Raw genomic sequence first — 13,511 nt, 5'->3', positions numbered from 1 at the left:
AGGTTGCAGGTTCAATCCCTGGCCGCACTCAGTGGGTTAAGGATCTGGTGTTGTGGTGAGCTGTGGTGTAGGTCGAAGACGCTGCTCGGATCCTGAGTTGCTGTGACCCTGGCAGAGACCGGCGGCTACAGCTCTGATTAGACACCTATCCTGGGGACCTCCACATGCCGCAGGTGCGGCCCTAGAAAAAACAAAAAACAAACAAAAAAGTTCACTGAGACAATTTTTCAGCAAGTGACAGCTTTTCATTTACATACTCATTTTTGGATTTGGTTATAAATATGCTGCCTCTTTCCCTATCTTTCAAAGGAGGTGCTCCTCTGTGCTCAGTCTTCTCCCTTTGCCTGGCACATTAGAAAGTGCTCAATAAATAGCAGCTGCAATTATTAACACAAACTCTCCCAGAGCAACCTCTTCTGTCTCATAGCCTCAACTTTCGACCATCACTCAGATCTTACAGAACAACCTTCCAGGCCTTTCTACCTGGATATGCCGCAGGAACCTCAACGCAGCAAGTCCAACTGCTGTATCTCCTCAAAGCTGTGCCTCCTCCTAGTACTTCTTCCTGCATTACTACCCAGTTGATCACTGAAGTCAGAAACCTAGGATCTTTCCAGATGCTCCTTGTCCTACTCTCCCTACATCTACTCTGCCACCAGGTTTTGTCCTCTACCATTGTTAATATCTCTCTAAATCCTCTCCCCCACTGCAATCACCATCAAGCCCTCATCATCTCTAGTTCTCATTGGCTCCCTGCCTTCAGTCTAAAACCTTTCCTATCTGACCCTACCTGGACACTGCAGTAATCTCAAACACAAATCTGATGTTACTTTCCTGCCAATTATCTTTCCATGGTTTTCCTGCAACATACTCTTCAAATGATCTTACTCATGTACCCCCCCCAAGAATTTGTAAAACCATGCATTCCTTGCACCCTTAAAGTTGAACATTTTCAAGACAAGTTTAAACAAGTTTATCCTTTTGTTAAGAGGAGGTAGAAAATACTAAACATTTTATAGAAAGAACTAAGAACTAAGTTAAGGATTAACTGTCATTGAAATAAACATTTCATGATTTGATTTGATAGTGAGTTTTAATTATCTTATTTATTAACACACATCTAAAATAAAAGAAAGCTCTTTTAAAAATTTTTATGTCAGTTTTATCCAATAGAGCTTGAAAAAAATCTGTGGTCCCAAGAAACGTTTTAGTCACAGAAAATCCCAACAAGGAACAAGCTTCACCCTAACAGCTGTGTATATGGCACAGGGGAACACAGCAAGTCTTCTGAGTTTTGTTTGTTTGTTTGTTTGTATTTTGCTTTTTAGGGCTGCACCTGCAGCATATGAAAGTTTCCAGGCTAGGGGTCAAATCAGCTGCTGGCCACAGCCACAGCAACTCGGGATCAGAGCCACGTCTTCGACCTACACCACAGCTCACGGCAACAGTGGATCCTTAACCCACTGAGCAAGGCCAAGGATCAAACCCAAACCCTCATAGATGGATACTAGTCAGATTCGTTTCTGACTAGTTTCAGATGTGCCACAACAGGAACTCCCAAGCCTTCTGAGTTGCTGAGGTAATTTAATCCCAAAGGAGGCCTCCCTGAAATTAGTATGCCCCAAATATTCCGTTTCCCAAGCTGAGGTTTATATACCCACAATAATACACTACAGTAAAATTTGGGAACATGAGGTATGTGACAGTCCCCACTCCTTTTTTTTGTAAGGTTAGTTTTAGAAGAGTTCATTGGAACTGGAAATTGGACATATGGAAATTGACTCTTCTAAAGCTATATATGCACAGGTATCCCTTGGAAGTTCTGGGCCCCTAAATACCCTGCTAAAAAACCACTGCTCAGGAGGATCGAGTTCTAACTCTAGTGAAACACCCAAATCCCTTTGTGACAGAACCCCTATTAATTTCCCTCCTCCTATTTCTCCCTGGATGGCTGCCTCCACACCCAGCTCAAGTCTGTCAACCTGTTTCCAGTTCTCTTTCCAAGCCTTGCTGTATCTTTACTAATGTTACAATGTATCTGGAATGTCTCAGCACTTCTTCATTCCCAGACAACACTTGATAATTTTTCAAGGCTCCATTCAGTCCAATGGGCACCAAGGGGGTGGTTTCTATGCACAGAGCCTCAGTATTTACTGCAAGATACGAAGGATGGGATACAAAGGTCTGCCAATACGTGTTAACTGTCTAAATCAACAGGTGATGAAGTTAAAGATGGGGTCTAAAGTATGAGACACCAGAGATAACTCCCTTAGGAAGGAAGGATTAAAACATTTCCTAGATCCGGAATAGGACTGTGAAGACCAGGGAATGGGGATAATAGTTTTCCAAGTGAAAACTATTAAATATTCTTCTAATGTTCTATCAGAACACATACCACATAATGTGGCAAATGCTGTTTACTTGATCAAAATCTCCCCTAGACTATAAACTGAAAACACGCCTGCCTCGTTCACCACTGCATCCCCAGTACCTTCCATAGTGCTCTGTCTCATCAAATATTTGTCGATGTTTATTAGAAACTGTTGAATGATTTAATGAAATAATGGATGGATACATGAAAAGTTAAATTCCACAGCATCTCGCATCTTGTTTGAACCTCTACAGTTTAGGAGAGTACTTCTCTAGAGAGAGTGAAGATGGGGCAGTTAAAAAGTGGATATCCATATTAAATTTAGCCATGAGGCCTGAGAGGAGCTTGGGCTCACACTGAAGCGAAGAGAATTTAAACTGCAGCGGGGCGGGAAAGAGGAGGCACGGAGGCCCCGGGTGAGGGGATGCTTCAGGGTTCTGGCACCCAGAGGCGGGGCGACCGAGTTCACTGGGCGTGGCAGGGGAGGGAGAGGAGGGGGCGGGGAGGGGAGAAGGGTTCCGAAGAGGCGCGAAGTCCAGGCTGGGTAGGAGGCCGAGGCCGCCCCTTACCTCCCAGGGGATGGAGAGGTGGCAGGCAGGAAGCAGGACTGGGGCAGGAGCGGCCGGAGGGCTAGGGACCGCGTGAAAGAACCCGGGCAGAGGGAAGGGCGGGAGAGCCGGGCCGGCGGAGGGTCGTTCCCCGCCTCCGCGGCCACACTCACCCAGCGGACTCAGCTTCGCCCAGGCCGGGCGCCGGCTCCGCGTCGCTTCCTCCCTTGGCCTGCTGGGCAGGCAGGCGGCCTCAGGCGCCCCTAGCAACCACGCACGGCCACGCGACCCGCGCTCTCAGCCGCCGGCGCCGCTGCCGCCACCACGCACTGCGCGCGCCCCCAGCGGACGAACTGAGGGCCTGAAGGGGCGATCGCGGCAGGAGAGGCAAGCGCGGGGAATCTCGGGGACTGTGGGGCTTGGCAGGGCCGGCCGGCTCAGGGCTCGCGCACGCGCAGTCCCTTCAATGCGGTGGGCCCCACAGAGCGGAATTCTGGGAGGTGTAGTCCGAGATTAAATCCCTGAAAGGTTGGCTACGTTCTGGCATTCCAGGACCCTCTAACCTGATTCTATCTAACCTCAATGACTCTTCCTTTGGCCGGGCCTTGATTCGCTCCTCTAAAATCAAAGAGCCCAGGCTTTATTAAAGAAATTTTTTGTAGTTCTTTCTAGTAAAAGCCTGTGAGTTTGATCCCAGGAAAGGAGAGCTCGTCAGATCCACAATACTTTCCTCAATCCACCTTCCCTTAACCCCAATCCACCTGGCGGCTACAATTCCAACCACTTGCTCTCTGGGCTTTAAGTGTGAGCTTTAGGAAACACTGACTCAGTTATCTCCGCAGGCAAGACTGTGACTGTTCCCTCAGTTTCAGATGTCCCTAGACCTGATGGATTTGGCGATCTCAAGAGAGCTGGAAGGTGAAAAGAGCTTCTCTAAATAGTTGGCTACAGAAAAAAAGGGGGACAACTAATGAAAACAATCTGGACCAGAGCAAAGATGCTTAATAACTGATTTAGGCAACAGTCATTGATAGATGCTAAAATCATTAGAGGATTGATGAATTTTACACAGAAAGGATATTTGCCATCACTTGTATATTTTAATCAGTCTTAGATCATGAAACGTGGGACAGCTATAAATTATGTCTCCTGACAGTAATGCAATTTGAACTACACAGTAATATTTAGGAAGCAGTGTATTTTTGTCTAAAAATTAGTTGAATCTGAATCTAATCAAGCTTTTTGCTCCAACTTCCAGTTTATCAGAAATAAAGGAAAACATCACATCAGAAGAAAATAACCTGACAAATCCAGAATGTGGGCCAATGTATAGAGGAATGGCCTTGTTCTTCAACAAATTTCAGGTGACGTGTTCTATATAATAGACTTAGAGCTTGTTTAGATCCTGATTCAAACAAACCCACTGAAAAAAGATATTTTTGAGGTGACAGAGAAATCTGAATATGAACTGGAGACATTAAGAACATAGTATTAAGAAACGATAATTTTGTTAGTTATTATAGTATACTGAATGGTGACACCCCCCAAAAATATATATATCTTTTTTTTTTTTTTTTGGTCTTTTTGCCTTTTCTGGGGCCGCTCCCACGGCATATGGAGGTTCCCAGGCTAGGGGTCTAATGGGAGCTGTAGCCGCTGGCCTACGCCACAGCCACAGCAACACCAGATCCAAACAGAATCTTCGACCTACACCACAGCTCACAGCAATGCCGGATCCTTAACCCACTAGAACCTCGTGGTTCCTAGTCGGATTCGTTAACCACTGTTAACCACTGAGCCACAACGGGAACTCCAATATATATCTTTTTCTTAATTCCAGGAACCTGTAACTCTTACTTTATATGGCAAAATATGTGATTGAGGATTTTGACAGGATGGTTTTGAAAGGATTAAGGACATTTCCTTGATTATCTGAGTGGGCCCGCTAAATCCAATAACAAGTGTCCCTAGTGAGGCAGAGGGAGATGGAACAGACACAGAGAAGACAGAAAAGAGGAAGGGGCAACGTGACCGAGGAGGTAGAGATCAGAGTGATGTGGATACAAGCCAAGGAATGCCTGGGGCCACCAGAAGGTGGAAGAGGCAAGAATGGATTCTTCCTTAGAACCTCCAGAGGGAATGGGATTCTTCAGACAGGCTCATTTCGGAATTCTGCCTTCCAGAACTGTGAGAGCATTTCTGTAGTTTTAAGTTACTAAATTTGTGGTAATTTCTTGTGGTAGCCACAGGATATTTTAACATTTGGGTTATTTAAGACAATACCCTCCTTGGAGTTCCTGTCGTGGCTCAGCAGTTAACGAACCCAACTAGTATCCATGAGGATGCAGGTTTGATCCCTGGCCTTGCTCAGTGGATTAAGGATCTGGCATTGCTGTGGCTATGGTGTAGGCCGGCAGCTACAGCTCCGATTTGACCCCTAGCCTGGGACCCTCCATGTGCCACAGGTGTGGCCCTAAAAAGACAAAAAAAAAAAAAAAGTATCCTTATTTTTCACAGACACTTTAAGGTATTAAATGACATGATACCAGGAGTTTGCTTTTGCTTTAAAATAAACACCTCAGTAACAACAAGCACACCCAGCACCCAGGTCTTCATTTCTCCCCCCACGTTTTCTTTTTTTTTTTTTTTTTTTCCCATGCTTGCAGCATGTGGAAGTTCCAGGGCCCCAGCTATGAACTGAGGCAGCCATGACAATGCTGGATCCTTAACCCGCTGCATCACAGGAAACTCCCAGGTCTTAGTTTCACATACCATTCTCCATTATAAGCAATCAGGGCTCCTTAGAGAAATGGCTGCTTCTAGGACTAGGGCAGGAAATACACAAAATGATCCTGAAGCATCTTCTAGTGCCGGAAAGAAAGTGTTCCTAAAACACAAACAACCACAAACAAAACAAATTGGTGGGAGTATGTCACAGGAGCTTACTGAAAGAACTCCAATGACCAAAGCTGGAACAATTTTAGCAATAAAATTACAGTCCAAAGTATAAAACAAATATTCATGAGTCCATGATATAAATGGTTGAATATGTTCACAAATCTGATAAAGAGACAAATCTCCTGGAGTTCCCGTCATGGCACAGTGGTTAACGGATCCAACTAGGAACCATGAGGTTGCGGGTTCGATCCCTGCCCTTGCTCAGTGGGTTAAGGATCCAGCATTGTCATGAGCTGTGGTGTGGGTTGCAGATGTGTCTCGGATCCCTCGTTGCTGTGGCTGTGGCGTAGGCCAGTGGCCATAGCTCCGATTAGACCCCTAGCCTGGGAACCTCCATATGCCGTGGGAGTGGCCCCAGAAAAGACAAAAAGACAAAAAAGAGAGAGAGAGACAAATCTCCTACGCACAAAACTTCTGAAAAAATTATGTAGATAGAGACACAGCCCTAAAGGAGGGGGAGCATAAGCCCCCATTCCTTACGTTTGGGCTGTGCAGAGTGACTTCTTTCCAAAGAGCAGAGTATGGAAAGGGAGATGGAGTGGGACAAAAGGAGTAAGAGTACAAAAATATGACAAACATCACTTCAGCCAGGTGATCAAGGTCAACCTCAAGTCAGAAATCATATGCCCTTGAAATGTGAAAAAAAAAAAATATGGCATTTTAGGGAGTTCCCACTGTGGCTCAACAGTAATGAAACTGACTAGTGTCTATGAAGATGCAGGTTCAATCCTTGGCCTCACTCAGTGGGTCAAGGATCTGGCATTGCTATGAGTTGTTTCTGTGAGCTGTGGTGTTGGTCGCAGACACAGCTCGGATCTGGCGTTGCTGTGGCTGTGGTGTAGGCCAGTGGCTGTAGCTCTGATTCTGCCCCTAGCCTGAGAACTTCCATATGCTGTACCTTTAGCCCTAAAGAAAAAAGAAAGAAAAAAAATGCATTTTACTTTTGTAATTTTCCTCCCCCGAGCCTGTAATTCCAGTCTAGTCATGAGAAACATCAGGTAAATTCCAGTAAGGGCCATCCTACAAAATACCTGACTAGTACTTCTCAAAATTATCAAGGGCATCAACAATAAGAAATTTCTGGAGTTCCTGTTGTGGCTTAGCAGATTAAGAACCCAACTAGTATCCACGAGAATACGGGTATGATCCCTGGCCTTGCTCAGTGGGTTAAGGATGCAGCGTTGCCACAAGCTGCAGTGTAGGTTGCAGATGTGGCTTGGATCTGATGTTGCCATGGCTGTAGCATACACATATGCTGCAGCTTCGGCCCTAAAAAAAGCTTCTGAGGAAAGGTTACAGCCAGAGAAGTCCAAGAAACAACTAAATGTAATATGTATGAGATCTTGGAGCGGAAAAAGGACATTAGGTAAGAATTGAGGAGATCCGAATAAAACACAGATTTTAGTTGATAATACAGTTCACCCTTGAACAATACAGGTTTAAACTACATGGATCCATTTATATGCAATTTTTTTTCGATAAATACATAATACAGTACTACACAATCCACAGTTAGTTGAGTCCTCAGATATGGAGGATTGACTGTAAAGATACACTTGGATTTTCAGTTGGGAGGGGGTCAGTGCCCCTAACCCCCATGTTGTTCAGGGATCAACTATACATCAATACTGGTTCGCCATTTGTAATGAATGTATCATAGTAAGGTAAGATGGTAATAATAAGGGAAATTGTGTGCAGGGGCAAGGTATATATAATTTTCTGTACTATCTGCTCAATTGTTCTATAAATCTAAAGCTGTTCTAAAATACAAATTTTAGTTAAAAATAAAATCCAGCCACAGAATCTGCCAAGCCCACCTTAACCAAGTGATCAGAGGTAACTTCATCAATACTAGGGAAAAGCAACATCATCAGCCTCCAGACATGATACTAAGAGGACACATCATGACTCTTTGTAGTGCTTCTGCCAAAAATGTATAACCTGAATCAAATCACACACACACAAATCAGATATACCCAAACATCAGGTATACTCAAATCATAAAGAAACATCAGAGTTCCCATCATGGCTCAGCAGTTAACAAACCCAACTAGTATCCATGAGGACATAGGTTCAATCCCTGACCTTGCTCAGTGGGTTAAGGATCCAGCGTTGCCGTGAGTTGTGGTGTAGGTCACCAACTCGGCTTGGATATGGCATGGCTATGGCTGTGATGTAGGCTGGCAGCTGTACCTCCGATTTGACCCCTAGCCTGGGAATCTCCATATGCCATGGGTGCAGCTCTAAAAGGCAAAAAACAAAAACAAACAAAAAAAACCTGGTATAAACAATATTATTGGAACCATTGGCAATATTTGAATATGGGCTGTAGATTAGCTAATAGTAATAAATCCATGTTGAATTTCCAGATTTCATTAATAATACTATGGTCATATAAGTAAATAGCCTTGATTTTTAAAAACAAGTATTTAAAAGTAAAGGGGCATGGTATTTATCATTTACTCTTGAATGGTTCAGAAAAATATGATAAAACCAATTGTGGCAAAATATTAACAGTTAGTAAAGGGTATGTGGGAATTCTTTGTATTCTTCTTACAACTTTTCTTTGAATTTTAAATGATCTCAGAAAAGATGCTTCTTTAAAACTATAGCAAGGACAGAGTTAAAAAGGGAAAAGGCAGAAGCAGTGTGACAAAATGTTGCTAACAGCTGAATTGGTGGCATCAGGGCATGGGGGCTTAGCATGCCATTCTCTCTACTTTTATATGTTTGAAAACTTTGAGCTCCTTCTCCCTTCTCCAAAAGCTGAAATACATAGACACTCATGTGGACACAAAACCAAACATGAGCCCAAATCCTCAAACCTTCCAGACATTCTCCAAATTCCAGGCACTACTCAGACTGTTCACTCCAAATTTTCTCAGCGCTTTGTGATAATTGCTGGATGTGAAACTGTTTACATATTTCTAATTGTTTAGATTGTATTCTCCCAAGGATGTACACATGTTTTCTTATTAGGCTTCCTCATAAAATGATTAACTATTATGTGATACAACACATAGTCTACAAAGTTTGGATGTAAATTTAATTTCTCTACATAAAATTGTTTATGTACCACATAAGATATTTCAAGCTAGAATTTAACAAATTAATTGGAAAAAAAGAATAATTCTTCTATGAGGTAATTTCCCCTAGTTTATCTTTTAGGAAAAAAATGCACATTTAAAAATCCAATAGTGGAGTTCCCGTCATGGCGCAGTGGAAATTAATCCGACTAAGAACCATGAGGTTGCAGGTTTGATCCCTGGCCTCACTTAGTGGGTTAAGGATCCGGTGTTGCCATGAGCTGTGGTGTAGGTCGCAGACACGGCTAGGATCCTGAGTTGCTGTGGCTGTGGCGTAGGCTGGCAGCTACAACTCCAATTAGACCCCTAGCCGGGGAACCTCCATGTGCCGCGGGTATGGCCCTAAAAAAGCAAAAAATAAATAAATAAATAAAACAAAACAAAAAAACAAAAATAATAAAAATACAATACTGTACATATTTGTCTTAATCTAGATTTGATCTAAATGAAGTATGGTGGTTTTGTTAAAAACAAAAACAAAAGTTTTGATTTGTTAGAAATATATACCAAAGTATTTATGGATAACATTATATGTTGCCCGGATTTGTTTTAAAATACTTGAGTAAAAGAAATATAGATATGATAGCTATTAGTTCAGTGAAGAGTTCCCTGAGCTAATCTTTCTCTACTTTTGTGTGCATTTGAAAATTTCCAACTTACAGACTTAACATGTTCAAAACTAAACCTGAATGTTCCCACCCACTAATAATCCACTAATAGTTCCATTTCAGTTAATAGCAGTTTCATTCTTCCAATTGCTCAGGCCACAAACCGTGGAGTTATCCTCGACTGCCTTCTTTTGTTATACCCTGCAATCCAATCAGTCAAGAAAATGGATGTGTTCCATGTTCAAAACACATTCAAAATCCGACTACTTAAAAAAATAAAAATAAAAAAATTAAAAAAACAAGAACAAATCTGACTGCTTCTCAGCACTCCTTGGGTACCACCCCTATCCAGGGTGCCGTTCTCTCTCATGTGGATTCTTACAATCACCTCCTAACTGTCCACCCTCCTTCCCTTCCTCCCCCACTCCTCACCGTCCATTCACAACACCAGAATGAAGAGCCAAAGGCAGATGACAGAACGCCTCTGATCAAAACTCTCCAGTGGATCCCTATTCTCTGTAAAGTACAAGGCCTTTGCCTGGTCCCCAGTACCTACCTTCCTGTCCTCATTTCCTACTATTCTCCCCTTTCGTCAGTTCTTCCATCCAAACTGGCCTCCTCATAGCTTCTGAAACACTCCAGGTACACTCCCATCTCGGGGCCTCTGAAGATCACGCTTCATGCGTCGTGTTTTTCCTCGGAGCTGCATTGCTCTGTTCAAATGTCACCAAGTGAGGCCTACGCTGGCTATCCAGCTCAGCACTCCTCATCCCTCTTTCCCTGTGGTATGTTTCTCCAGAGCTTTTATCACTTTCTTACATACCACAGAGTTCAGTCATTTTAATAAGTTCACTGTTTCCCTGACCAGAAATGGAAACTCCGCGACAAAGAGGCACTGCTTTACCTCCAGTGCCTAGAATAGTATCTGGCATATAGACAGGACTCAATAAATTCGTTGAACTGAAATTAAAAAATCTGGATAGGAGGAAATTGTGATGGACTCTAGAAAAAAATGTTATTTTTAAAAATATAAACACAGTGGGCAATGAAGATGAGGATTAAATAAAATTCCTTTTAAAAATAAGGGCAGCTTACTTAAATTTTCATTTCTAAAACAAATGAAATTGGAAGAAGGATAAAAAGTAGACTCTCTACGTTATAGATGGAGAAATTAGGGCTCCAGGAAGCTTGTCACAGGCCATCCAGTGAGTAAAGGCTTAAGCTTTCCAGTATGGATTATGATTCTATCTAATGGACCTGTCAGCTGCCCCCCTCCCCTTATGGTAAACAGCACAGTCTCCATAAAGAGCCATTCTTCGAAGGCAGCTGGGTTTCCCCATACAGTGGAATGCCACCAAATGTTAAAACTAGTCACTAAGTTGGAAATTTGCAAAGCAATCCAGTTTACCCCTCTCTTTAATCCTATCCTTTCCTATTTCAGCTCCACCGGCCTTGGCTTGGAAGTACCACATGTAGCTCATCTGGGATGGAGGAAGCTGGAAGGCAGGAAAAGATATAAATAAGCTCCCAAACCAGGACCTTCTGTGAATAGGATCCCAGTGCTTCTGGCACCACCCAGCCACTCAGAGGAGCTGAACCTCCTGACCCTTTACCCTGAGAGCTCCACATGGGGTGAGGCACAGCTTTTATTACAAGACTTTATAAAGAGAACTACCAAGGGAAAAAAAAAAAAGGAGGAGGAAGAGGAGTGGGAAGAGGAGCAGTTGGAGGGAGAGGGGTAGAAGAGGAGAAGAAAGAAAGAAGGGGGGAAGGAGGAGAAATAAAAAGAGGGAAGGAGGAGAAATAAAAAGAGGGAAGGAGGAGAAATAAAAAGAAGGAAGGAAGAGAAGGAAAGGAAGGAGAGAAAATACCCTCCCCATCTCCTCACAGACGGGAATATGGGCTACAGGCTGGGGAGCCCTCCACAGCGGGGACTGATGGCATTTATCCCCGTAGCCCAGAGCTGAGGCAGGCTCTGTCTTCTTCACTGTCCTGGGGCCAGTGCACTTAAAGCAAGAACCTGCTGGGACGATCACAGGAGCTCTGGAAGGAAGAGCTCTCTTAGGTAGATGTCTCCCTAAGGTCCAGGAGGCATGTCCCTGGGGTTAAAGGCACATTATTGGAGAAAAGAGCTCTGGAATCTCCTCTGGCACCAATAACAATGAAGTTTACTGGTTGAAAACATCCTGAATCTGGGAAAAGAAGGAGCTTTAGACATAAATCTCTTCTAGGTTCTCATCCTCAAATGAGTTGATTGGCAGCTTATCGCTCTCAGTCGCTTTAGCTCTCAGTTGAGTTGGTGGCTTGTAGAGTAAAAAAAAAGGAAGAGTTGGCAACCGCAGGGCAATGAAGGCTGGAGGGTGGACCCCAGGAATCTGAGATCACGTGCTGTGGGATGGCCTCAGGAGGTGAATTAGTTTCCTGCAGTGTTTGGCAGAGGCAGGCCTGGGACTGCTATGTGGCAGTAACTGATTCCCCAGAGAGAGCAAGGCTAATTTCTCACTGGCTCCCAGGGACACCAGCACCTGTGGGATAGAGAGAGATGACAGAACGTGACATGCAGAGGACTCTCATTTGGCCCAGCCACTCCCACTCCAGAAAAGGAAGAAAAAGAAAATGGGCTCTTGGGACTCAAAATAGGTTGTGGTAGAAAAAGACAGACCTTGGAGACAGGAACCACCATTATCAGAGGTCTCCATCCATTCTCTTTGGTTACAGATCATGATACCAAGGCACCAAAGGACCCAAGCACTTGTCCTCAGGAGGAGGTAATGGATGCAGCAGTGAGAGCAAGCCAAAAGGTGTGATTCCCAGCCATGCATCCAGACCAGTGGGTCTGAACCTCATTACCACAAAGAGTCCTTTTTATTATTTCCCCACAGAGCTTGCTAGAAGATACTATAATACACATCATCACCATCCTGTCATAATTCCTCTTCTACATGAACCACCCAATGCTACCACATCTGAACTATTATAATTTGGAAGTTTAGCTTAATCATAGGTGGACTTATGGTTTTTCACTGGGCCGTTTATATACTGAATACTAAGCAGAAAAAAAAAACCCAGCAAAATAAAGCAGCAACTAAGAGCACAGGCTCTAGGAGTTCTCTTGTGGTGCACCAGGTTAAGGATCTAGCGTTGTCACACCCTACAGCTACTTGGGTTGCTGCTGTGGCACCAGTTCTATCGATCCCTGGCTCAAGAACTTCTGCATGCCACACGCAAGGCCAAAAAAAAAAAAAAAATTTAAGGAGTTCCCACTATGGCACAGAGGGTTAAGGATCTGGTGCTGTCTCTGAGACAGTGCAGGTTTGATCCCTGGCCTGGAGCAGTGGGTTAAGGACCCGGCATTGCAGCTTCAAGGATTCAGTCCTTGGCCCAGATGTCATATGCATGACCAAAAAAGAAAAAAGAAAAAAAAAAAAGAGCGTGGGCTCTGGTTTCAGACTCCCGAGTTCAAAACTCCAGAGCTACATATTAGCTTTGTAATCTGGACAAGTCATTAAATCTTTGTGCTTCAGTTTCATTGACTGCAAAATGCAGAGCATGGCTTAAATCAAGTAAGAAAGGTTAAGGGCTTAGCATGGTGCTTTTCACATGGTAAGCACTAAAAAAGATAGTTAGCACCATCGTGGCCCCCAAAACAAAACCACTTTAGACATCAACATCTCCTAGCCTGCCCTCACCTTCCTTGTGCACAGCCGCTAGCAGAGAGGAACACTGGTCCTTGAAATTCCAGGCATTTCCTAGCCCACCAGACCCCTCTTCCAGGTCCCTTCCCTTCTGTAGGAGGGAGATGGTAGATGGAAAACTCATGTCCAAGACACAGCCTGTGGGTTTCCTATTCCCAGAGAGGGATACAGTTTGGGTTTGGGGATGTCCCAATTCCTTAAAGACTATCTCGGAAAAATGTTGTGAAAACCAGCCCATCATGGTG

The 13,511-nt window shown here is 43.8% G+C and overlaps 2 protein-coding genes and 1 long non-coding RNA gene across 3 annotated transcripts in view; 1 reads left to right on the top strand and 2 right to left on the bottom strand.

Annotated features, from left to right (window-relative positions):
• Nucleotides 1–11,014, bottom strand: part of TTLL4 (tubulin tyrosine ligase like 4) — a 43,289-nt gene extending 32,275 nt beyond the window's left edge. The window contains 2 exon segments of the mRNA XM_021076484.1: nt 5,692–5,806; nt 10,128–11,014. The gene's annotated coding sequence lies outside the window, so the exon portion shown is untranslated.
• LOC106506368 lies at nt 3,844–12,740 on the top strand. Its single transcript, XR_001301625.2, has 3 exons — nt 3,844–4,283; nt 11,013–11,203; nt 12,290–12,740. It is a non-coding gene; the product is annotated as an uncharacterized LOC106506368 (long non-coding RNA).
• Nucleotides 11,719–13,511, bottom strand: part of STK36 (serine/threonine kinase 36) — a 28,198-nt gene continuing 26,405 nt past the window's right edge. The window contains 1 exon segment of the mRNA XM_021076483.1: nt 11,719–12,096. Within this exon segment, the coding sequence (XP_020932142.1) occupies nt 11,953–12,096 (144 nt within the window). The 3' untranslated portion in view covers nt 11,719–11,952.

Source organism: Sus scrofa, chromosome 15 (genome assembly GCF_000003025.6).
Source record: "Sus scrofa isolate TJ Tabasco breed Duroc chromosome 15, Sscrofa11.1, whole genome shotgun sequence".
In the NCBI taxonomy this organism is placed as follows: Eukaryota; Metazoa; Chordata; class Mammalia; order Artiodactyla; family Suidae; genus Sus; species Sus scrofa.
Note: the sequence above shows the minus strand (reverse complement) of the source record. Positions and strands in the feature narration are given on the sequence as shown.